A 26,277-nucleotide genomic window follows, 5' to 3' on the forward strand; every position below is an offset into this window, starting at 1 on the left:
TATCTCTCCAGGAACAGGGTTGAAGAGCCCTGATATAAACCTACAGGAGGGTAACTCTCCAGGAACAGGGTTGGAGAGCCCTGATATAAACCTACAGGAGGGTAGCTCTCCAGGAACAGGGTTGAAGAGCCCTGATCTACAGTATATATTATTGGAAAAGAGACCAACTTAAGGTTTCTAGGGAATCTAAGGTTACAAATCAACTGTCAACAGTGTGTTTGATCGTGGCCTGGGGTGGTCTAGTGGTTAGGGCTGCTGACTTTACCGTGCACATACAGGCCGTCGGCGTCTGTTCGATTACGGCCCATGCCCTTCTGGCACAAATTACCCCCCCCCCCCCTCATTGACTTGATTTAGTTACACATTTAAAATATGGACAGTCCAGGGATACACCCACTGGTCTAGGGGCGGGGGGCACGAGCTCTGGGAGGGCTGGAATCCCAGATAGCATAGAACACATCATAAGCCATGACCATTTTTTTTTTTGAATGACAGGAAGTTAGCTCTAAAACAGCAAACGTTTCTCTCAGCAAAAAATAATCTAACTGCACGTGTTTCTCTCTGACCTACGGCATATACTGGCTCGAACCTTGCGGGCGGGGCGGGGGGGGGGGGGGGGGGGGGAACACGAAACAGAGTAAATGCTTTATTTCAATTGTACGGAATGCTTGTCAAAATAGATAAATCCACTCTTGGTCTGTTCAAAAAGTTGTTTCCGATGATATTACCAACCAGACGGCAAACATATCTTGAAAGGATTTGGTTGCAAGCAGGACTAAGAGGTAACACCGACATCCTAGGGAGCGGTAAATGAGGTAACCAATAATGGTTGCTATTGAGATCTGTTGTGTGTGAATTTAGCTCGTATTGGATGGTTTAACATCAGCTGGCAATACTCTAGTGTCATCAATGGTTACAAAAGGCCCCCATTTTATTTGATGATATTCCAATAGGCTACATTCTGTAGGCTACCTGCTAGCCTATCCATTGTCACATAAGGAAAGGTGTGAAAAGGTTACTGTTTGTGTTTCCCTGGCGATGAGGTGATGAGCTGATTTTGGGCCATCAGTTGATTGACAGCTGATTGAACAGCTTGTCGAACAGCTGGTTTCACTATCCCCACTCCTGCAATTCATGCCAACCCTGTCTCTTTAATCATGAGATAATAATAATTTGGTCATTATCATTCGAGAATCTGGCACTTTGCTGCAACCATGTGTTAATGTTACAATCCTCCCACTGCTAAATGGTATATAATTAGGACTAAATCCTCCCACTGCTAAATGGTATATTATTAGGACTAAATCCTCCCACTGCTAAATGGTATATTATTAGGACTAAATCCTCCCACTGCTAAATGGTATATAATTAGGACCAAATCCTCCCACTGCTAAATGGTATATAATTAGGACTAAATCCTCCCACTGCTAAATGGTATATTATTAGGACTAAATCCTCCCACTGCTAAATGGTATATTATTAGGACTAAATCCTCCCACTGCTAAATGGCATATTATTAGGACTAAATCCTCCCACTACTAAATGGTATATTATTAGGACTAAATCCTCCCACTACTAAATGGTATATTATTAGGACTAAATCCTCCCACTGCTAAATGGTATATTATTAGGGCTAAATCCTCCCACTGCTAAATGGCATATTATTAGGACTAAATCCTCCCACTGCTAAATGGCATATTATTAGGACTAAATCCTCCCACTGCTAAATGGTATATTATTAGGACTAAATCCTCCCACTGCTAAATGGCATATTATTAGGATTAGCTGTATGATCAGTATATTATACGAGCCTATTATTATTCTTTCTTAAAGGTATTTTTGAGGAAGTAGGGCAGTACCACTCTTTTTGCAATTTAGGAGCTTTTATTGAAGAGATAGACCAGTGGGGGGAGGGAGGGGGAGTCCAAGGGCAATGGACTTGAATCAAACTCATGAGATGGACCAGTGGGGGGAGGGAGGGGGAGTCCAAGGGCAATGGACTGGAATCAAACTCATGCCGACTCTGGCATAATGTGTGCCTGGCTCAGCAGCTGTAAACACTGGACCACACAAACGCTGATGCCATTCATCATTTATTCTGTTCATCTCTTGCCTTGAACATACAGTATAATAAAATAATAGATTTGTCCCTAGACAAAAATACATCTTTACAAATACAGTATATCACAAAAGTGAGTACACCCCTCACATTTTTGTAAATATTTGACTATATCTTGTCATGTGACAACACTGAAGAAATGACACTTTGCTACAATGTAAAGTAGTGAGTGTACAGCTTGTATAACAGTGTAAATTTGCTGTCCCCTCAAAATAACTCAACACACAGCCTTTAATGTCTAAACCGCTGGCAACAAAAGTGAGTACACCCCTAAGTGAAAATGTCCAAATTGGGCCCAAAGTGTCAATATTTTGTGTGGCCACCATCATTTTCCAGCACTACCTTAACACTCTTGGGCATGGAGTTCACCAGAGCTTCACAGGTTTCCACTGGAGTCCTCTTCCACTCCTCCATGACGGCATCACGGAGCTGGTGGATGTTAGAGACCTTGCACTCCTCCACCTTCCATTTGAGGATGCCCCACAGATGCTCAATAGGGTTTAGGTCTGGAGACATGCTTGGCCACCTTTACCCTCAGCTTCTTTAGCAAGGCAGTGGTCGTCTTGGAGGTGTGTTTGGGGTCGTTGTCATGTTGGAATACTGCCCTGCGGCCCAGTCTCCGAAGGGAGGGGATCATGCTCTGCTTCAGTATGTCACAGTACATGTTGGCATTCATGGTTCCCTCAATGAACTGTAGCTCCCCAGTGCCGGCAGCACTCATGCAGCCCCAGACCATGACACTCCCACCACCATGCTTGACTGTAGGCAAGACACACTTGTCTTTGTACTCCTCACATGGTTGCCGCCACACACGCTTGACACCATCTGAACCAAATAAGTTTACCTTGGTCTCATCAGACCACAGAACATGGTTCCAGTAATCCATGTCCTTAGTCTGCTTGTCTTCAGCAAACTGTTTGCGGGCTTTCTGGTACATCATCTTTAGAAGAGGCTTCCTCCTGGGACGACAGCCATGCAGACCAATTTGATGCAGTGTACGGCGTATGGTCTGAGCACTGACAGGCTGACCCCCCACCCCTTCAACCTCTGCAGCAATGCGGGCAGCACTCATACGTCTATTTCCCAAAGACAACCTCTGGATATGACGCTGAGCACGTGCACTCAACTTCTTTGGTCGACCATGGCGAGGCCTGTTCTGAGTGGAACCTGTCCAGTTAAACCGTTGTATGGTCTTGGCCACCGTGCTGCAGCTCAGTTTCAGGGTCTTGGCAATCTTCTTATAGCCCGGGCCATCTTTATGTAGAGCAACAATTCTTTTCTTCAGATCCTCAGAGAGTTCTTTGCCATGAGGTGCAATGTTGAACTTCCAGTGACCAGTCAGTATGAGGGAGTGTGAGAGCGATGACACCAAACTTAACACACCTGCTCCCCATTCACACCTGAGACCTTGTAACAGTCACGAGTCACATGACACCGGGTAGGGAAAATGGCTAATTGGGCCCAATTTTGACATTTTCACTTAGGGGTGTACTCACTTTTGTTGCCAGCGGTTTAGACATTAACGGCTGTGTGTTGAGTTATTTTGAGGGGAAAGCAAATTTACACTGTTATACAAGCTGTACACTCACTACTTTATTATTATTTTTTTTTTCACCTTTATTTAACCAGGTAGACAAGTTGAGAACACGTTCTCATTTACAATTGCGACCTGGCCAAGATAAAGCAAAGCAGTTCGACACATACAACAACACAGAGTTACACATGGAGTAAAACAAACATACAGTCAATAATACAGTGAAAAATAAGTCTATATACAATATGAGCAAGTGAGGTGAGATAAGGGAGGTGAAGGCAAACAAAATATATATATAAATAAATAAAAATATAAAAAGGCCATGGTGGCGAAGTAAATACAATATAGCAAGTAAAAAAAACACTGGAATGGTTGGTTTGCAGTGGAAGAAGGTGCAAAGTAGAGATAGAAATAATGGGGTGCAAAGGAGCAAAATAAATAAATACAGTAGGTAAAGAGGTAGTTGTTTGGGCTAAATTATAGATGGGCTATGTACAGGTGCAGTAATCTATGAGCTGCTCTGACAGCTGGTGCTTAAAGCTAGTGAGGGAGATAAGTGTTTCCAGTTTCAGAGATTTTTGTAGTTCGTTCCAGTCATTGGCAGCAGAGAACTGGAAGGAGAGGCGGCCAAAGGAAGAATTGGTTTTGGGGGTGACTAGAGAGATATACCTGCTGGAGCGCGTGCTACGGGTGGGCGTTGCTATGGTGACCAGCGAGATGAGATAAGGGGGGACTTTACCTAGCAGGGTCTTGTAGATGACCTGGAGCCAGTGGGTTTGGCGACGAGTGTGAAGCGAGGGCCAGCAAACGAGAGCGTACAGGTCGCAGTGGTGGGTAGTATATGGGGCTTTGGTGACAAAACGGATGGCACTGTGATAGACTGCATCCAATTTATTGAGTAGGGTTTTGGAGGCTATTTTGTAAATGACATCACCGAAGTCGAGGATTGGTAGGATGGTCAGTTTTACAAGGGTATGTTTGGCAGCATGAGTGAATGATGCTTTGTTTGCGGAATAGGAAGCCGATTCTAGATTTAACTTTGGATTGGAGATGCTTGATGTGAGTCTGGAAGGAGAGTTTACAGTCTAACCAGACACCTAGGTATTTGTAGTTGTCCACATATTCTAAGTCAGAGCCGTCCAGAGTAGTGATGTTGGACAGGCGGGCAGGTGCAGGCAGCGATCGGTTGAAGAGCATGCATTTAGTTTTACTTGTATTTAAGAGCAATTGGAGGCCACGGAAGGAGAGTTGTATGGCATTGAAGCTCGCCTGGAGGGTTGTTAACACAGTGTCAATAGAAGGGCCAGAAGTATACAGAATAGTGTCGTCTGCGTAGAGGTGGATCAGAGACTCACCAGCAGCAAGAGCAACATCATTGATGTATACAGAGAAGAGAGTCGGTCCAAGAATTGAACCCTGTGGCACCCCCATAGAGACTGCCAGAGGTCCGGACAACAGACCCTCCGATTTGACACACTGAACTCGATCAGAGAAGTAGTTGGTGAACCAGGCGAGGCAATCATTAGAGAAACCAAGGCTGTCGAGTCTGCCGATGAGGATGTGGTGATTGACAGAGTCAAAGCCTTGGCCAGGTCAATGAATATGGCTGCACAGTACTGTTTCCTATCGATAGCGGTTAAGATATCGTTTATGACCTTGAGCGTGGCTGAGGTGCACCCATGACCAGCTCTGAAACCAGATTGCATAGCGGAGAAGGTATGGTGGGATTCGAGATGGTCGGTAATCTGTTTGTTGACTTGGCTTTCGAAGACCTTAGAAAGGCAGGGTAGGATAGATATAGGTCTGTAGCTGTTTGGGTCAAGAGTGTCCCCCCCTTTGAAGAGGGGGATAACCGCAGCTGCTTTCCAATCTTTGGGAATCTCAGACGACACGAAAGAGAGGTTGAAAAGGCTGGTAATAGGGGTGGCAACAATTTCAGCAGATAGTTTTAGAAAGAAAGGGTCCAGATTATCTAGCCCGGCTGATTTGTAAGGGTCCAGATTTTGCAGCTCTTTCAGAACATCAGCTGACTGTATTTGGGAGAAAGAGAAATGGGGAAGGCGTGGGCGAGTAGCAGAGGGGGGGCCAGTGCTGTTGACCGGGGTAGGGGTAGCCAGGTGGAAAGCATGGCCAGCCGTAGAAAAATGCTTGTTGAAATTCTCAATTATAGTGGATTTGTCGGTGGTGACAGTGTTTCCTATCTTCAGTGCAGTTGGAAGCTGGGTGGAGGTGTTCTTATTCTCCATGGACTTTACAGTGTCCCAGAACTTTTTTGAGTTTGTGTTGCAGGAAGCAAATTTCTGCTTGAAAAAGCTAGCCTTGGCTTTTCTAACTGCTTGTGTATACTGGTTTCTAGCTTCCCTGAAAAGTTGCATATCACGGGGGCTGTTCGATGCTAATGCAGAACGCCATAGGATGTTTTTCTGTTGGTTAAGGGCAGTCAGGTCAGGAGAGAACCAAGGGCTATATCTGTTCCTGGTTCTAAATTTCTTGAATGGGGCATGCTTATTCAAGATGGTGAGGAAGGCATTTTTAAAAAAACTTTACATTGTAGCAAAGTGTCATTTCTTCAGTGTTGTCACATGAAAAGATATAGTCAAATATTTACAAAAATGTGAGGGGTGTACTCACTTTTGTGATATACTGTATGTACATTTATTATAATTCACATAAGAATTCACACGAAACGCGCTGTAACCTGTATTGGCTACTTGAACTGACGCCCAGTGGACCTGCAGTCTGAACATTGTCTGCAGTATAGTCCCTCTCCTCGCCTTGAACCAGGGACCCTCTGCACACATCGACAACAGCCACCCTCGAAGCATCGTTACCCATTTGCACCACAAAAGCCACGGCCCTTGCAGAGCAAGGGGAACAACAACTTCAAGGTCTCGGAGCGAGTGACGTCACCGATTGAAACGCTATTAGCGCGCACCACCACTAACCAGCTAGCCATGTCACGTCGGTTACACCACCGCTAACCAGCTAGCCATGTCACGTCGGTTACACCACCGCTAACTAGCTAGCCATTTCACGTCGGTTACACCACCGCTAACCAGCTAGCCATTTCACGTCGGTTACACCACCGCTAACCAGCTAGCCATTTCACGTCGGTTACACCACCGCTAACCAGCTAGCCATTTCACGTCGGTTACACCACCGCTAACCAGCTAGCCATGTCACGTCGGTTACACCACCGCTAACCAGCTAGCCATGTCACGTCGGTTACACCACCGCTAACCAGCTAGCCATGTCACGTCGGTTACACCACCGCTAACCAGCTAGCCATGTCACGTCGGTTACACCACCGCTAACCAGCTAGCCATGTCACGTCGGTTACACCACCGCTAACCAGCTAGCCATGTCACGTCGGTTACACCACCGCTAACCAGCTAGCCATTTCACGTCGGTTACACCACCGCTAACCAGCTAGCCATGTCACGTCGGTTACACCACCGCTAACCAGCTAGCCATTTCACGTCGGTTACACCACCGCTAACCAGCTAGCCATTTCACGTCGGTTACACCACCGCTAACCAGCTAGCCATGTCACGTCGGTTACACCACCGCTAACCAGCTAGCCATGTCACGTCGGTTACACCACCGCTAACCAGCTAGCCATGTCACGTCGGTTACACCACCGCTAACCAGCTAGCCATGTCACGTCGGTTACACCACCGCTAACCAGCTAGCCATTTCACGTCGGTTACACCACCGCTAACCAGCTAGCCATGTCACGTCGGTTACACCACCGCTAACCAGCTAGCCATTTCACGTCGGTTACACCACCGCTAACCAGCTAGCCATGTCACGTCGGTTACACCACCGCTAACCAGCTAGCCATGTCACGTCGGTTACACCACCGCTAACCAGCTAGCCATTTCACGTCGGTTACACCACCGCTAACCAGCTAGCCATTTCACGTCGGTTACACCACCGCTAACCAGCTAGCCATTTCACGTCGGTTACACCACCGCTAACCAGCTAGCCATGTCACGTCGGTTACACCACCGCTAACCAGCTAGCCATTTCACGTCGGTTACACCACCGCTAACCAGCTAGCCATTTCACGTCGGTTACACCACCGCTAACCAGCTAGCCATTTCACGTCGGTTACACCACCGCTAACCAGCTAGCCATTTCACGTCGGTTACACCACCGCTAACCAGCTAGCCATGTCACGTCGGTTACACCACCGCTAACCAGCTAGCCATTTCACGTCGGTTACACCACCGCTAACCAGCTAGCCATTTCACGTCGGTTACACCACCGCTAACCAGCTAGCCATGTCACGTCGGTTACACCACCGCTAACCAGCTAGCCATGTCACGTCGGTTACACCACCGCTAACCAGCTAGCCATTTCACGTCGGTTACACCACCGCTAACCAGCTAGCCATTTCACGTCGGTTACACCACCGCTAACCAGCTAGCCATGTCACGTCGGTTACACCACCGCTAACCAGCTAGCCATTTCACGTCGGTTACACCACCGCTTACCAGCTAGCCATGTCACGTCGGTTACACCACCGCTAACCAGCTAGCCATTTCACGTCGGTTACACCACCGCTAACCAGCTAGCCATGTCACGTCGGTTACACCACCGCTAACCAGCTAGCCATGTCACGTCGGTTACACCACCGCTAACCAGCTAGCCATTTCACGTCGGTTACACCACCGCTAACCAGCTAGCCATGTCACGTCGGTTACACCACCGCTAACCAGCTAGCCATTTCACGTCGGTTACACCACCGCTAACCAGCTAGCCATTTCACGTCGGTTACACCACCGCTAACCAGCTAGCCATTTCACGTCGGTTACACCACCGCTAACTAGCTAGCCATGTCACGTCGGTTACACCACCGCTAACTAGCTAGCCATTTCACGTCGGTTACACCACCGCTAACCAGCTAGCCATGTCACGTCGGTTACACCCAGCGTAAGCTATAAACGCAACGAGTCTGATGGAACAGATAGGAACGCTCAGCTTGAAATGTTTGATCAACTATTATTTCTACACATTATAAGCGCAGTGATACGCACACGGTAATCCGTTTGTTCCAACATACAGGTAGAGAGGGGAAACTACCAGTCTAAGGCGCACCACACATGCCACTCGATTCACACGACAGAGATGGGAATTAATATCCGTTTAAAAATTCAGAAAGCAGGGTTCGATCTAAAACATTTGGATGTGAATGTCTGGCTCAGTCGACAGCTCCTATTTCAGTAGTTCTAGTCCACTAACTAGCCTATTAAATCACCGTCAGTGTCCTGCACAAATCAATGAACCGTCATCCAGCTTCATGCTTCGAAAGAGGCGCGTAATTCCAGTGCATATAATAGGCAGACAGTGTGCAACGTCCAATCACGGATAGACAAGAGAGATTAATACCCCCTGGCCCTGATGCTTTTTTTAAAGCGCTGTCAGGACCACCATAGTTCACTTTTATTTAAACTAGGCAAGTCAGTTAAGAACAAAGTCTTATTTACAATGACGGCCTACACCGGCCAAACCCGGACGACGCTGGGACAATTGTTCGCCGCACTATGGGACTCCCAATCACGGCCAGTTGATATACATCCTGGATTCGAACCAGCTTGTCTGTAGTGACGCCTCAAGCACTGAGATGCAGTGCCTTAGACCGCTGCGCCACCCGGGGTCTATTGGACAGGTATAAATTGTACAAATTGCTGTTTGGGTCATGGGGTGGGGGCATTCCAATGAGTTGGGACCGGGCCTGTTGGAACCGAATCTGTAGTATTTATACCCAGTTTAAGGTACAATGTAGGTACGGTCCTGTTTTGTATAGCCTACAAACACCGCCTCCAGCTGCCCCCTGGCAAGGATTGTAAATATTTAATATTCATTCAAATCCTCCTGCTGGAGGATTATTTTCCTCCTGCGATAAAAAGGGTCAAATTAAGATTCTTTGTCTGTACGTAAATAATACCCTTATCAATCATCATTACCCTTATCATCAGTACCCTTATCAATCATCATTACCCTTATCAATCATCAAAACCCTTATCATCAATACCCTTATCAATCATCATTACCCTTATCAATCATCATTACCCTTATCATCAATACCCTTATCAATTATCATTACCCTTATCAATCATCATTACCCTTATCAATCATCATTACCCTTATCAATCATCAATACCCTTATCAATCATCATTACCCTTATCAATCACCATTACCCTTATCAATCATCATTACCCTTATCAATCATCAATACCCTTATCAATCATCATTACCCTTATCAATCACCATTACCCTTATCAATCATCAATACCCTTATCAATCATCAATACCCTTATCATTCACCATTACCCTTATCAATCACCATTACCCTTATCAATCATCATTACCCTTATCAATCATCATACCCTTATCAATCATCATTACCCTTATCAATCACCATTACCCGTATCAAACACCATTACCCTTAGCAATCATCATTACCCTTAGCAATCATCATTACCCTTATCATCAATACCCTTATCAATCATCATTACCCTTATCAATCATCAATACCGTAATCAATCATATATACTCTTATCAATCATACCCTTATCAATCATCAATAGCCTTAGTTTATCATTCTCTCTCTTTCTCCAACAGAACATACTTTGACAACATTGTGGCAATAGATTCTCTACTTGAACATATAATGGTACGTTTTTGTTTGTTTGTGTGTCTATTTCGTATTTTGTCTATTTCGTATTTTGTCTATTTCGTATTTGTTTCTATTTGTAGTGATGCATGCTATTTCAGGGAAGGGACTACCACTTCCAAGTGTCTGGCCCAAGTCCATGATGGTTGTCTAGAATGTGTATGAGGACAGTGAATGTGTGTCGTGTTGTGGTGACATACTGTACTGTGTGTTGTGTTACTGTGTGTTGTGGTGACATACTGTACTGTGTGTTGCGGTGACATACTGTACTGTGTGTTGTGGTGACATACTGTACTGTGTGTTGTGGTGACATACTGTACTGTGTGTTGTGTTACTGTGTGTTGTGGTGACATACTGTACTGTGTGTTGTGGTGACATACTGTACTGTGTGTTGTGTTACTGTGTGTTGTGGTGACATACTGTACTGTGTGTTGTGGTGACATACTGTACTGTGTGTTGTGGTGACATACTGTACTGTGTGTTGTGGTGACATACTGTACTGTGTGTTGTGGTGACATACTGTACTGTGTGTTGTGGTGACATACTGTGCTGTGTGTTGTGGTGACATACTGTGCTGTGTGTTGTGGTGACATACTGTACTGTGTGTTGTGGTGACATACTGTACTGTGTGTTGTGGTGACATACTGTACTGTGTGTTGTGGTGACATACTGTACTGTGTGTTGTGGTGACATACTGTACTGTGTGTTGTGGTGACATACTGTACTGTGTGTTGTGGTGACATACTGTACTGTGTGTTGTGGTGACATACTGTACTGTGTGTTGCGGTGACATACTGTACTGTGTGTTGTGGTGACATACTGTACTGTGTGTTGTGGTGACATACTGTACTGTGTGTTGCGGTGACATACTGTACTGTGTGTTGTGGTGACATACTGTACTGTGTGTTGTGGTGACATACTGTACTGTGTGTTGCGTTACTGTGTGTTGTGGTGACATACTGTACTGTGTGTTGTGGTGACATACTGTACTGTGTGTTGTGGTGACATACTGTACTGTGTGTTGTGGTGACATACTGTACTGTGTGTTGTGGTGACATACTGTACTGTGTGTTGCGTTACTGTGTGTTGCGGTGACATACTGTACTGTGTGTTGTGGTGACATACTGTACTGTGTGTTGTGGTGACATACTGTACTGTGTGTTGTGGTGACATACTGTACTGTGTGTTGTGGTGACATACTGTACTGTGTGTTGTGGTGACATACTGTACTGTGTGTTGTGGTGACATACTGTACTGCGTACTGTGTATTGTATTGTCATGTGCCGCTGGCGTCGCCTCAGTTCACATGTCTCATATCCTGTTTTTTTTTATTGTTTTTTTTACCTGATAATTTATGTAACTTCAACTTGTATTGCCTTGCTAACATGTACTGAGGTAGGTAACCTAGTGGTTAGAGGGTTGGGCCAGTAACTGACAGAGAGGGGAGGGAGGCAGGTAGCCAAGTGGCTATTAGAGCGTTGGGCTAGTAACCGCGCAAGGTTGCAAATTCAAATCCCCGAGCTGACAAGGTACAACTCTGTCGTTCTGCCCCTGAAACAAGGCAGTTAACCCACTGTTCCGAGACCGTCATTGAAAATAAGAATTTGTTCTTTAAACTGACTTATCCAAGTTAAATAAAGGTTAATAGAAATAATTGTTAATGACTTAGTGGATTGGCACTTTCTCCACTTAGAAATGTTGACAACTACCTCCCTCCCCTTTCTGTCAGTTACTGGCCCAACGCTCTAACCCCTAGGCTACCTACCTCCCTTCCCTCTCTGTCAGTTACTGGCCCAACGCTCTAACCCCTAGGCTACCTACCTCCCTTCCCTCTCTGTCAGTTACTGGCCCAACGCTCTAACCACTAGGCTACCTACCTCCCTTCCCTCTCTGTCAGTTACTGGCCCAACGCTCTAACCACTAGGCTACCTACCTCCCTTCCCTCTCTGTCAGTTACTGGCCCAACCCTCTAACCCCTAGGCTACCTACCTCCCTTCCCTCTCTGTCAGTTACTGGCCCAACGCTCTAACCACTAGGCTACCTACCTCCCTTCCCTCTCTATCAGTTACTGGCCCAACCCTCTAACCCCTAGGCTACCTACCTCCCTTCCCTCTCTATCAGTTACTGGCCCAACGCTCTAACCACTAGGCTACCTACCTCCCTTCCCTCTCTATCAGTTACTGGCCCAACCCTCTAACCACTAGGCTACCTACCTCCCTTCCCTCTCTGTCAGTTACTGGCCCAACCCTCTAACCACTAGGCTACCAGCCTCACTTACCTCTCTTTCAGTTACTGGCCCAACTCTCTATCCACCTGGTTACCTGCCGCCCTATTAAATAATCGTTAATAATGTAATTATAACCCCTTTTAGAAACCCTTAACAAATGGAACCTTATGGTAAAGTGCTACCGTGAATCCTAACTTCCCCTTTAAGTCAAATGTTCATTTCGTCACATGGGTTGATATCAATGGGAAGGGAAGTTATGATTCGCCCCTGTCTGTGTGACCATGTCTTTCTGTGTACCGTACTGATGGGGTTTATCATGGGGTTTATCATGGGGTTTATCATGGAGTTTATCATGGGGTTTATCATGGGGTTTATCATGGGGTTTATCATGGAGTTTATCTTGGGGTTTATAATGGGGTTTATCATGGGGTTTATCATGGGGTTTATAATGGGGTTTATCTCGGGGTTTATCATGGGGTTTATCATGGGGTTTATCATGGGGTTTATCATGGGGTTTGTCATGGGGTTTATCATGGGGTTTATCATGGGGTTTATCATGGGGTTTATCATGGGGTTTATCATGGGGTTTATCATGGGGTTTATTATGGGGTTTATCATGGGGTTTATCATGGGGTTTATCATGGGGTTTATCGTGGGGTTTGTCATGGGGTTTATCATGGGGTTTATCATGGCGTTTATCATGGGGTTTATTATGGGGTTTGTCATGGGGTTTATCATGGGGTTTATCATGGGGTTTATCATGGGGTTTATCATGGGGTTTGTGTTTCAGATAAATGCAAAAAGCCTGGTGAATGCAGATAGATGTGCACTATTCCAGGTGGACCACAATAACAAAGAACTGTACTCAGATCTGTTTGACATCGGGGAGGAGAACGAAGGCAAACCTGTCTTCAGGAAAACCAAAGAGATTAGGTAAGGGTCATGATTGATACTTTTACTGCTTATCTGAGTGATTCTCTGAAGGGTTGACTAGTGATCATGTGAACGATTCTCTGATGGGTTATATTGGATTGACTAGTGATCATGTGAACGATTCTTTGACGGGTTATATTGGATTGACTAGTGATCATGTGAACGATTCTCTGACGGGTTATATTGAATTGACTAGTGATCATGTGAACGATTCTCTGACGGGTTATATTGGATTGACTAGTGATCATGTGAACGATTCTCTGACGGGTTATATTGGATTGACTAGTGATCATGTGAACGATTCTCTGACGGGTTATATTGGATTGACTAGTGATCATGTGAACGATTCTCTGATGGGTTATATTGAATTGACTAGTGATCATGTAGACAACTGTGATCATGAAAATGATTCTCTGACGGGTTAGGTTGAATTGACAAGGGATCATGTGAACGATTCTCTGACGGGCTATGTTGAGTTGGCTAGTGATCATGTGAACAATTCTGATGATGACAGCAGCTGAGCAGTTGTAACCATAGAACTAGAATCCCAAGAACAAAGAAACTGGAATCCTAGAACAGGGGAAATAGAATCCTAGAACAGGGAAACGGGTGTCATAGAACAGGGAAACTAGAATACTAGAACAATTAAACTAGAATCCTAGAACAGGGAAACTAGAATCCTAGAACAAGGAAACTACAATCCTAGAACAAGGAAACTACAATCCTAGAATGGGGAAACTACAATCCCTATATCCCTAGAACAGGGAAGTACAATTCTTAGAACAGGGAAACTAGAATCCTAGAACAGGGAAACTAGAATCCTACAACAGGGAAACTAGAATCCTACAACAGGGAAACTAGAATTCTAGAACAGGGAAACTAGAATCGCAAGAACCGGGAAACAATCATCCTAGAATGGGGAAACTAGAATTCTAGAACAGGGAAACTAGAATCGCAAGAACCGGGAAACAATCATCCTAGAATGGGGAAACTAGAAACTCTAGAACAGGGAAACTAGAATCATAGAACAGGGAAACTAGAATCCCTAGAACAGGGGAACTAGAATCCCTAGGTCAGGGGAACTAGAATCCCTAGAACAGGGGAACTGGAATCCTAGAACAGGGAAACTAGAATCATAGAACAGGGAAATAGAATCCTAGAACAGGGAAATAGAATCCTACAACAGGGGAAATCGAATCCAACAACAGGGGAAATAGAATCCTACAACAGGGGAAGTAGAATTCTTAGAACAGAAATGTCCATTCACCAATTCTATTTGTATGGTTGTAACCTCCAGTGCTCTTCTGTCCTCTCCTCGTCCAGGTTTTCTATAGAGAAAGGTATAGCGGGCCAAGTAGCACGGACGGGGGAGGTCCTTAACATCCCAGACGCCTATGCAGACCCACGCTTTAATAGGTGAAACTCCCATTTTACCCTACCCTAAAGTGCACTACTGTGGCTTGGAAACGTGATGACATTTCGAAAGGAGGCAAATTATTAGCAGGTCAAGCTTTTATGATAAAAATAGATAAATATATTTAACCTTTATTTAACTATGCAAGTCAGTTAAGAACAAATTCTTATTTACAATGACGGCCTACCACGGCCAAACCCTAACCCGGACGACGCTGGGCCAATTATGCAACGCCCTATGGGACTCCCAATCATGGCCGGTTGTGATACAGCCTGGAATTGAACCAGGGTCTGTAGTGACGCCTCAAGCACTGAGATGCAGTGCCTTAGACCTCTGCGCCACTGCGGTCTAAGGCACCTCTAACACTTTAGATGCAGTATACATTTAGCTGGCTAGATAAGATTTGAAGGGAGAGCACCAACATTTTGGCTAGCTAACGTTAACATTGTTAGCTATTTCTGACTAACTTTGCTAGCTCATGACAACATTGCCATCTCTCTAAAGTAAAATGTATGACTTCATAATGATAGCAATGTTGTTTTCTACTAATGAAAATGTCTATTTCAATAATGTCGTCGTATTTCCAGGCCACTAAACTGTAATTTTGACGACACAGTCATTAGCCCACGTTCAGAAATAATGAGCGTTAATCATCAATGAGAGAACGTTGACAACAACGGCAAAGAGGTGACGGAGGTGCAAATCCATGAATACTGTGCACTACTTTTGAGTAGATCCATATGGGCCCTGGTCAAAAGGAGTGCACTATATAGTGGATAGGGTGCCATCTACTTTATGTGTGTCGTTTCCATTAGACCTGAATGTGTTTAATTAACCCTCAGAGCAGACCTGGGATAACTAGAGTGTCATTTCCTGAGTCAGCAGACACAATAGACATGAATGTGATTAATTAACCCTCAGAGCAGACCTGGGATAACTAGAGTTTTAACTACACTTTGTGGAAAGTAACCATTTTCTTTTACAAATATTTACTTTGGAGGTGTCACGTTCCTGACCTATTGTTACGTTATTTTGATTATGTTTAGTTGGTCAGGGCGTGAGTTGGGGTGGGCATTGTATGTTGTGTGTGTTTGGTTAGTCTATGGGTGTTGTATGTGTATGGGATAGTGTTTGTTAGGTTGTCTAGTTATGTCTATGGCTGCCTGGATTGGGTCTCAATCAGAGACAGCTGTCATTCATTTGTCTCTGATTGGGAGCCAGATTTAAGGTAGCCATAGGCAGTAGGCTTTTGTGGGTGTTTGTTCCTGTGTCCTTACAGGACAGTTGAAGGTTAGTCACGTTTGTTGTTTTGTAGTGTCTTGTTTGCTGTTTTTCATTAAAAGATGGCTTATTTCCCTCAATCCGCATCTTGGTCCTATCCATGTTCCTTCTCGTCTAAGGGGGAGAACAACAATGACTGCCTTCACAGAAACACCCACCACAACAGGACCAAGCGGATTGAGGAGAGAGAAAAAGAACTAAGGCAATGGAGAGAAGAGGAATGGAGTTGGGAGCAAATTTTCAATGGAGAAGGACCCTGGGCTAAGGTTGGTGTGAATCGCCGCTCTCGGGAGGAGAAGGAGGCAGCCACAGCCCAGGAGTGCTGGTATGAGGAGGCAGCACGTATGAGAGGCTGGAAGCCCGAGAGGCTCACCCAAAAATTTCTTGGGGCGGGGGCTAAAGGGGAGTGTGGCGAAGCCAGGTAGGATACCTGAGCCAACTCCCCGGGCTTGCCGTGGAGTGAGAGGGCGTCGTACTGGTCAGACACCGTGTTATGCGGTAAAGCGCACGGTGTCCCCAGTACGCGAGCTTAGCCCAGTGCGGGCTATTCCACCTTGCCGCACTGGGAGGGCTAGGTTGGGCATCGAGCCGGATGCCATGAAGCCGGCCCAACGTATCTGGCCTCCAGTACGTCTCCTCGGGCCGGCGTACATGGCACCAGCCTTACAGGTGGTGTCCCCGGTTCGCCTGCATAGCCCAGTGCGGGCTATTCCACCTCGCCGCACTGGCAGGGCTACGGGGACCATTCAACCTGGTAGGGTTGGGGAGGCTCGGTGCTCAAGAGCACGTGTCCTCCTTCACGGTCCGGTATATCCGGCGCCACCTTCCCACCCCAGCTCAGTACCACCAGTGCCTACACCACGCACCAGGCTTCCAGTGCATCTCCAGAGCCCTGTTCCTCCTCCACGTACTCTCCCTGTGGTGTGTGTCTCAAGCCCAGTGCCTCCAGTTCCGGCACCACGCACCAAGCCTCCTGTGCGTCTCCAGAGCCCTGGACGCACTGTTCCTTCTCCCCGCACTCGCCCTGAGGTGCGTGCCCTCAGCCCGGTACCTCCAGTTCCGGTACCACGCACCAGGCCTATAGTGCGTCTCAGCCGGCCAGAGTCTGCCGTCTGCCCAGCGGTGCCTGAACGGCCCGTCTGCCCAGCTCCGTCTGAGCCATCTGTCTGCCCAGCTCCGTCTGAGCCATCTGTCTGCCCAGCTCCGTCTGAGCCATCTGTCTGCCCAGCGCCGTCTGAGCCATCTGTCTGCCCAGCGCCGTCTGAGCCATCTGTCTGCCCAGCGCCGTCTGAGCCATCTGTCTGCCCAGCGCCGTCTGAGCCATCTGTCTGCCCAGCGCCGTCTGAGCCATCTGTCTGCCCAGCGCCGTCTGAGCCATCTGTCTGCCCAGCGCCGTCTGAGCCATCTGTCTGCCCAGCGCCGTCTGAGCCATCTGTCTGCCCAGCGCCGTCTGAGCCATCTGTCTGCCCAGCGCCGTCTGAGCCATCTGTCTGCCCAGCGCCGTCTGAGTCATCCGTCTGCCACGAGCCATTAGAGCCGCCCGTCTGCCACGAGCCATTAGAGCCGCCCGTCTGTCCCGAGCCAGTAGAGCCGTCCGTCAGTCAGGAGCCGCTAGAGCCGTCCGTCAGTCAGGAGCTGCCAGAGACGCCCGCCAGTCAGGAGCTGCCAGAGACGCCCGCCAGTCAGGAGCTGCCAGAGACGCCCGCCAGTCAGGAGCTGCCAGAGACGCCCGCCAGTCAGGAGCTGCCAGAGACGTCCGACAGTCCGGAGCTGCCCTACAGTCCGGAGCTGCCCTACAGTCCGGAGCTGCCCTACAGTCCGGAGCTGCCACTCAGCCCGGACCTGCCGGAGTCCCTCAGCCAGGACCTGCCGGAGTCCCTCAGCCAGGACCTGCCGGAGTCCCTCAGCCAGGACCTGCCGGAGTCCCTCAGCCAGGACCTGCCGGAGTCCCTCAGCCAGGACCTGCCGGAGTCCCTCAGCCAGGACCTGCCGGAGTCCCTCAGCCAGGACCTGCCGGAGTCCCTCAGCCAGGACCTGCCGGAGTCCCTCAGCCAGGACCTGCCGCCCCTTATCCCGGTGCTGCCCCTTATCCCGGTGCTGCCCCTTGTCCCGGTGCTGCCCCTTGTCCCGGTGCTGCCCCTTGTCCCGGTGCTGCCCCTTGTCCCGGTGCTGCCCCTTGTCCCGGTGCTGCCCCTTGTCCCGGTGCTGCCCCTTGTCCCGGTGCTGCCCCTTGTCCCGGTGCTGCCCCTTGTCCCGGTGCTGCCCCTTGTCCTGGTGCTGCCCCTTGTCCCGGTGCTGCCCCTTCTCCCGGTGCTGGTCGCTCATTTAGGTGGTGTTAGTGGGAGGGTGGTCATTGGGAGGGGGATAAAGAAGCGGGGATTGATTATGGTGGGGTGGGGACCTCGTCCACCGCCAGAGCCGCCACCGTGGACAGACGCCCACCCAGACCCTCCCCTAGACTTTGTGCTGGTGCGCCCGGAGTACGCACCTTAAGGGGGGGGTTCTGTCACGTTCCTGACCTATTTTTATGTTATTTTGATTATGTTTAGTTGGTCAGGGCGTGAGTTGGGGTGGGCATTGTATGTTGTGTGTGTTTGGTTAGTCTATGGGTGTTGTATGTGTATGGGATAGTGTTTGTTAGGTTGTCTAGTTATGTCTATGGCTGCCTGGATTGGGTCTCAATCAGAGACAGCTGTCATTCATTTGTCTCTGATTGGGAGCCAGATTTAAGGTAGCCATAGGCAGTAGGCTTTTGTGGGTGTTTGTTCCTGTGTCCTTACAGGACAGTTGAAGGTTAGTCACGTTTGTTGTTTTGTAGTTTGTAGTGTCTTGTTTGCTGTTTTTCTGTAAAGATGGCTTATTTCCCTCAATCCGCATCTTGGTCCTATCCATGCTCCTTCTCGTCTAAGGGGGAGAACAACAATGACTGCCTTCACAGGAGGTGACTACAACTATTTGAATACAGCCCCCCCCCCCCCCCCCCCCAAAAAATACTGCTTTTTAAAACTATTTGAGTACAGATCTCAGAACGTAACTACTTTTTAAAAACTATTTGAATACAGATCTGAGAAAGCAACTTATTTTCTGTAACTATTGGATTGGCTGCCTTCAACTAATAGCAGGGTTTTATCTGGAACTGCATGTTGAAGATAGAAATAGAATGACTAGAGCCCAATCTCCTAAACTATTCCCATCTATCTGACGGTCATATTTAATCTACACAATACATTTCTATCTGAACATTCTGTAAATGTCCGTTCTCCTGAATGGACAAGGTGTACATAATCAAAGTCAAACCAATTACCAATAATATTTTGCACAGATACAGTGCCTTGCAAAAGTATTGACCCCTTGTATTTCTTTGTACTTTATTGTGTTACAAAGTGGGATTAAAATTGATTTAATTGCCTTTTATTTGGTCAACAATCTACACAAATTACTCCTTAATGTCAAAGTGGAAGAAAATGTCTATTTTTTTTAAAATTAATACAAGTTAAATAACTAAAGTATAGTCGTTGCATAAGTATTCAACTTCCTGAGTCAATACATGTTAGAAGCCCCTTTTTGGCATTAATTACAGCTGTTAGTCTTATTGGGTGAGTCTATAAAAGCTTTCCACACCTGGATTGTGCAGTATTTGCCCATTATTCTTTTCATAATTTTTCAAGCTCTGTCAAGTTTGTTGTTGATCATTGCTAGACAGCCATTTTCAACTCTTGCCATAGATTTTCAAGCAGATTTAAGTCAAAAGTGTAACTTGGCCACTCAAGAACATTCACTGTCTTCTTGGTAACTCCAGTGTATATTTGGTCTTGTGTTTTAGGTTATTGTCCAGCTGAAAGGTGAATTCCTCTCCCAGTCTGGTGTAAAGCAGACTGAAGCAGGTTTTACTCTTGTCACGCCCTGGCCTTAGTATTCTTTGTTTTCTTTATTATTTTAGTTAGGTCAGGGTGTGACATGTTTGTGTTTTGTCATTTGGGGTGGTTATATGGTAAAGGGGGTGTTGGGTGTAGTGTATGAGTTTGTGTTGAGTGAATGTTTCTAGGTATGTCTATGGTTGAGTGAATGTGTCTAGGTATGTCTATGGTTGCCTGAGTGGTTCTCAATCAGAGACAGATGTCTTTCATTTGTCTCTGATTGGGAGCCATATTTAAGGCAGCCATGGGCATCATGCATTTGTGGGTAATTGTCTATGTCTAAGTGTTTAGTGTCAGCACTTATGTTTGATTAGCTTCACGGTCGTCTGTTTTGTTGTTTTGTTTAGTTGTATAGTGTTCGTGTCGTTTTCGTCTTCTTTCTTTAATAAAGAAGATGTACTTTCCACACGCTGCATTTTGGTCCTCACTCTCTTCGCAAGACGATCGTGACACCTCTAGGATTTTTGCCTGTGCTTAGCTTCATCCCGTTTCTTTTTATCCTGAAAAACTCCCCAGTATCTGCCGATGTCAAGCATACCCATAACATGATGCAGCCACCACCATACTTGAAAATAAGGAGGCAGTTAATCAGTGATGTGTTGTGTTGGATTTGCCCATGGGTATATGCTCCTATAAACCAATGAGGAGATGGCACGTGGGTATATGCTCCTATAAACCAATGAGGAGATGGCACGTGGGTATATGCTCCTGTAAACCAATGAGGAGATGGAACGTGGGTATACGCTCCTATAAACCAATGAGGAGATGGCACGTGGGTATAGGCTCCTATAAACCAATGAGAAGATGGCACGTGAGTATATGCTCCTGTAAACCAATGAGGAGATGGAACGTGGGTATACGCTCCTATAAACCAATGAGGAGATGGCACGTGGGTATAGGCTCCTATAAACCAATGAGAAGATGGCACGTGGGTATATGCTCCTATAAACCAATGAGAAGATGGGAGAGGAAGGACTTGAAGCACATTGAGTGTCACAAATAGAACCAAGTTCTATTTTAGCGCCCGGCAACGCAGATGCTTGCGAGCAGTGTGGGTGCAATGATTGAATAACATGTATTAGAGACGCTCGCGCACATGACGTGTCCAGTCTGGCCAACATGTTACTCTTCCTGGGGTTTATTATGGATCCCCATTAGTTCCTGCCAAGGCAGCAGCTACTCTTCCTGGGGTTTATTATGGATCCCCATTAGTTCCTGCCAAGGCAGCAGCTACTCTTCCTGGGGTTTGTTATGGATCCCCATTAGTTCCTGCCAAGGCAGCAGCTACTCTTCCTGGGGTTTATTATGGATCCCCATTAGTTCCTGCCAAGGCAGCAGCTACTCTTCCTGGGGTTTATTATGGATCCCCATTAGTTCCTGCCAAGGCAGCAGCTACTCTTCCTGGTGTTTATTATGGATCCCCATTAGTTCCTGCCAAGGCAGCGGCTACTCTTCCTGGGGTTTATTATGGATCCCCATTAGTTCCTGCCAAGGCAGCGGCTACTCTTCCTGGGGTTTATTATGGATCCCCATTAGTTCCTGCCAAGGCAGCAGCTACTCTTCCTGGGGTTTATTATGGATCCCCATTAGTTCCTGCCAAGGCAGCAGCTACTCTTCCTGGGGTTTATTATGGATCCCCATTAGTTCCTGCCAAGGCAGCAGCTACTCTTCCTGGGGTTTATTATGGATCCCCATTAGTTCCTGCCAAGGCAGCAGCTACTCTTCCTGGGGTTTATTATGGATCCCCATTAGTTCCTGCCAAGGCAGCAGCTACTCTTCCTGGGGTTTATTATGGATCCCCATTACTTCCTGCCAAGGCAGCAGCTACTCTTCCTGGGGTTTATTATGGATCCCCATTAGTTCCTACCAAGGCAGCAGCTATTCTTCCTGGGGTTTATTATGGATCCCCATTAGTTCCTGCCAATGCAGCAGCTACTCTTCCTGGGGTTTATTATGGATCCCCATTAGTTCCTGCCAAGGCAGCAGCTACTCTTCCTGGGGTTTATTATGGATCCCCATTAGTTCCTGTCAAGGCAGTAGCTACTCTTCCTGGGGTTTATTATGTATCTCCATTAGTTCCTGCCAAGGCAGCTGCTACTCTTCCTGGGGTTTATTATGGATCCCCATTAGTTCCTGCCAAGGCAGCAGCTACTCTTCCTGGGGTTTATTATGGATCTCCATTAGTTCCTGCCAAGGCAGCAGCTACTCTTCCTGAGGTTTATTATGGATCCCCATTAGTTCCTGCCAAGGCAGCAGCTACTCTACACATTAAGGCATTTACATCACACATAAAACCAAAGATAAAACAGTACATCATATAACAATATTTCACCACTACATATCTACAATACAACATGTATAATACAACAATACTACAATGTTCATGTACATGTGTGTAGAGTGCGTGTGCTAGTGTGTGTGTGCGTATCCGTGTGTCTGTTCCTGTGTGTGTGTGTGTGTGTGTGTGTGTGTGTGTGTGCGTATCCGTGTGTGTGTGTGTGTGTGTGTGTGTGTGTGTGTGTGTGTGTGTGTGTGTGTGTGTGTGTGTGTGTGTGTGTGTGTGTGTGTGTGTGTGTGTGTGTGTGTGTGTGTGTCTGTGTGTGTCTGTGTCTGTGTCTGTGTCTGTGTGTGTGTGTCTCTTCACAGTCCCCGTTGTTCTGCTGCATCAGTTACCTGATGTGGAATAGAGTTCCATGTAGTCATGGATCTATGTAGGACTGTGCACCTCCCATAGTCTGTTCTGGACTGTGAAGAGACCTCTGGTGGCATGTCTTGTAGGGTATGGATGGGTGTCTGAGCTGTGTGCTAGTAGTTTAAACAGACCTCTGGTGGCATGTCTTGTAGGGTAAGGATGGGTGTCTGAGCTGGGGGACAGTAGTTTAAACAGACCTCTGGTGGCATGTCTTGTAGGGTATGGATGGGTGTCTGAACTGTGTGTCAGTAGTTTAAACAGACCTCTGGTGGCATGTCTTGTAGGGTAAGGATGGGTGTCTGAGCTGTGTGTCAGTAGTTTAAACAGACCTCTGGTGGCATGTCTTGTAGGGTAAGGATGGGTGTCTGAGCTGTGTGTCAGAAGTTTAAACAGACCTCTGGTGGCATGTCTTGTAGAGTAAGGATGGGTGTCTGAGCTGTGTGTCAGTAGTTTAAACAGATCTCTGGTGGCATGTCTTGTAGGGTATGGATGGGTGTCTGAGCTGTGTGTCAGTAGTTTAAACAGACCTCTGGTGGTATGTCTTGTAGGGTATGGATGGGTGTCTGAGCTGTGTGTTAGTAGTTTAAACAGACCTCTGGTGGTATGTCTTGTAGGGTATGGATGGGTGTCTGAGCTGTGTGTCAGTAGTTTAAAACTGACAGCTCAGTGGATTTAGCATGTTAACACTTCTTACCAAAACAAGTAGTGATGAAGTCCGTCTCTCCTCCACTTTGAGCCAGGAGAGATTGACATGCATATTATTAATGTTAGCTCTCCGTGTACATTTACAGGCCAGCCGTGCCGCCCTGTTCTGAGACAATTGCAAGTCCACCTGACCACACGACTGAACAGTAGTCCAGGTGTGACAAAACTAGGGCCTGTAGGACCTGCCTTGTTGATAGTGTTGTTAAGAAGGTAGAAACTAGGGCCTGTTGGACCTGCCTTGTTGATAGTGTTGTTAAGAAGGTGGAAACTAGGGCCTGCAGGACCTGCCTTTGTTGATAGTGTTGTTAAGAAGGTAGAAACTAGGGCCTGTTGGACCTGCCTTGTTGATAGTGTTGTTAAGAAGGTGGAAACTAGGGCCTGTAGGACCTGCCTTGTTGATGGTGTTGTTAAGAAGGTAGAAACTAGGGCCTGTAGGACCTGCCTTGTTGATGGTGTTGTTAAGAAGGTAGAAACTAGGGCCTGTTGGACCTGCCTTGTTGATAGTGTTGTTAAGAAGGTAGAAACTAGGGCCTGTAGGACCTGCCTTGTTGATAGTGTTGTTAAGAAGGTAGAAACTAGGGCCTGTAGGACCTGCCTTGTTGATAGTGCTGTTAAGAAGGTAGAAACTATGGCCTGTAGGACCTGCCTTGTTGATAGTGTTGTTAAGAAGGTAGAAACTAGGACCTGTAGGACCTGCCTTGTTGATAGTGTTGTTAAGAAGGTAGAGACTAGGGCCTGTAGGACCTGCCTTGTTGATAGTGTTGTTAAGAAGGTAGAAACTAGGGCCTGTAGGACCTGCCTTGTTGATGGTGTTGTTAAGAAGGTAGAAACTAGGGCCTGTAGGACCTGCCTTGTTGATAGTGTTGTTAAGAAGGTAGAAACTAGGGCCTGTTGGACCTGCCTTGTTGATAGTGCTGTTAAGAAGGTAGAAACTAGGGCCTGTAGGACCTGCCTTGTTGATAGTGTTGTTAAGAAGGTAGAAACTAGGGCCTGTAGGACCTGCCTTGTTGATAGTGCTGTTAAGAAGGTAGAAACTATGGCCTGTAGGACCTGCCTTGTTGATAGTGTTGTTAAGAAGGTAGAGACTAGGGCCTGTAGGACCTGCCTTGTTGATAGTGTTGTTAAGAAGGTAGAGACTAGGGCCTGTAGGACCTGCCTTGTTGATAGTGTTGTTAAGAAGGTAGAAACTAGGGCCTGTAGGACCTGCCTTGTTGATAGTGTTGTTAAGAAGGTAGAAACTAGGACCTGTAGGACCTGCCTTGTTGATAGTGTTGTTAAGAAGGTAGAGACTAGGGCCTGTAGGACCTGCTTTGTTGATAGTGTTGTTAAGAAGGTAGAAACTAGGGCCTGTAGGACCTGCCTTGTTGATGGTGTTGTTAAGAAGGTAGAAACTAGGGCCTGTTGGACCTGCCTTGTTGATAGTGTTGTTAAGAAGGTATAAACTAGGGCCTGTAGGACCTGCCTTGTTGATAGTGTTGTTAAGAAGGTAGAAACTAGGGCCTGTAGGACCTGCCTTGTTGATAGTGCTGTTAAGAAGGTAGAAACTATGGCCTGTTGGACCTGCCTTGTTGATAGTGCTGTTAAGAAGGTAGAAACTAGGGCCTGGAGGACCTGACTTGTTGATAGTGCTGTTAAGAAGGTAGAAACTAGGGCCTGCCTTGTTGATAGTGTTGTTAAGAAGGTAGAAACTAGGGCCTGTAGGACCTGCCTTGTTGATAGTGCTGTTAAGAAGGTAGAAACTAGGGCCTGTAGGACCTGCCTTGTTGATAGTGTTGTTAAGAAGGCAGAAACTAGGGCCTGTAGGACCTGCCTTGTTGATAGTGTTGTTAAGAAGGTAGAAACTAGGGCCTGTTGGACCTGCCTTGTTGATAGTGTTGTTAAGAAGGTAGAAACTAGGGCCTGTAGGACCTGCCTTGTTGATAGTGCTGTTAAGAAGGTAGAAGCTAGGGCCTGTAGGACCTGCCTTGTTGATAGTGTTGTTAAGAAGGTAGAAACTAGGGCCTGTAGGACCTGCCTTGTTGATAGTGCTGTTAAGAAGGTAGAAACTAGGGCCTGTAGGACCTGCCTTGTTGATAGTGTTGTTAAGAAGGTAGAAACTAGGGCCTGTAGGGCCTGCCTTGTTGATAGTGTTGTTAAGAAGGTAGAAACTAGGGCCTGTAGGACCTGCCTTGTTGATAGTGTTGTTAAGAAGGTAGAAACTAGGGCCTGTAGGACCTGCCTTGTTGATAGTGTTGTTAAGAAGGCAGAAACTAGGGCCTGTAGGACCTGCCTTGTTGATAGTGTTGTTAAGAAGGTAGAAACTAGGGCCTGTTGGACCTGCCTTGTTGATAGTGTTGTTAAGAAGGTAGAAACTAGGGCCTGTAGGACCTGCCTTGTTGATAGTGCTGTTAAGAAGGTAGAAGCTAGGGCCTGTAGGACCTGCCTTGTTGATAGTGTTGTTAAGAAGGTAGAAACTAGGGCCTGTAGGACCTGCCTTGTTGATAGTGCTGTTAAGAAGGTAGAAACTAGGGCCTGTAGGACCTGCCTTGTTGATAGTGTTGTTAAGAAGGTAGAAACTAGGGCCTGTAGGGCCTGCCTTGTTGATAGTGTTGTTAAGAAGGTAGAAACTAGGGCCTGTAGGACCTGCCTTGTTGATAGTGTTGTTAAGAAGGTAGAAACTAGGGCCTGTAGGACCTGCCTTGTTGATAGTGTTGTTAAGAAGGTAGAAACTAGGGCCTGTAGGACCTGCCTTGTTGATAGTGCTGTTAAGAAGGTAGAAACTAGGGCCTGTAG

At 46.7% G+C, this 26,277-nt stretch overlaps 1 protein-coding gene across 3 annotated transcripts in view; it reads left to right on the forward strand.

Annotated features, from left to right (window-relative positions):
* Window positions 1-26,277, forward strand: part of LOC129828537 (cAMP and cAMP-inhibited cGMP 3',5'-cyclic phosphodiesterase 10A-like) — a 194,090-nt gene that overhangs the window by 130,605 nt on the left and 37,208 nt on the right. For 2 of the 3 annotated variants that reach the window (XM_055889551.1, XM_055889553.1), the window contains exons 10-12: window positions 10,285-10,336; window positions 13,354-13,496; window positions 14,820-14,912. In XM_055889551.1, coding sequence (XP_055745526.1) covers window positions 10,285-10,336; window positions 13,354-13,496; window positions 14,820-14,912 — 288 coding nt within the window. The remainder of the gene's footprint in view (window positions 1-10,284; window positions 10,337-13,353; window positions 13,497-14,819; window positions 14,913-26,277) is intronic. The other variant, XM_055889554.1, reaches the window with a different exon arrangement.

Source organism: Salvelinus fontinalis, chromosome 30 (genome assembly GCF_029448725.1).
Source record: "Salvelinus fontinalis isolate EN_2023a chromosome 30, ASM2944872v1, whole genome shotgun sequence".
Lineage (NCBI taxonomy): Eukaryota > Metazoa > Chordata > Actinopteri > Salmoniformes > Salmonidae > Salvelinus > Salvelinus fontinalis.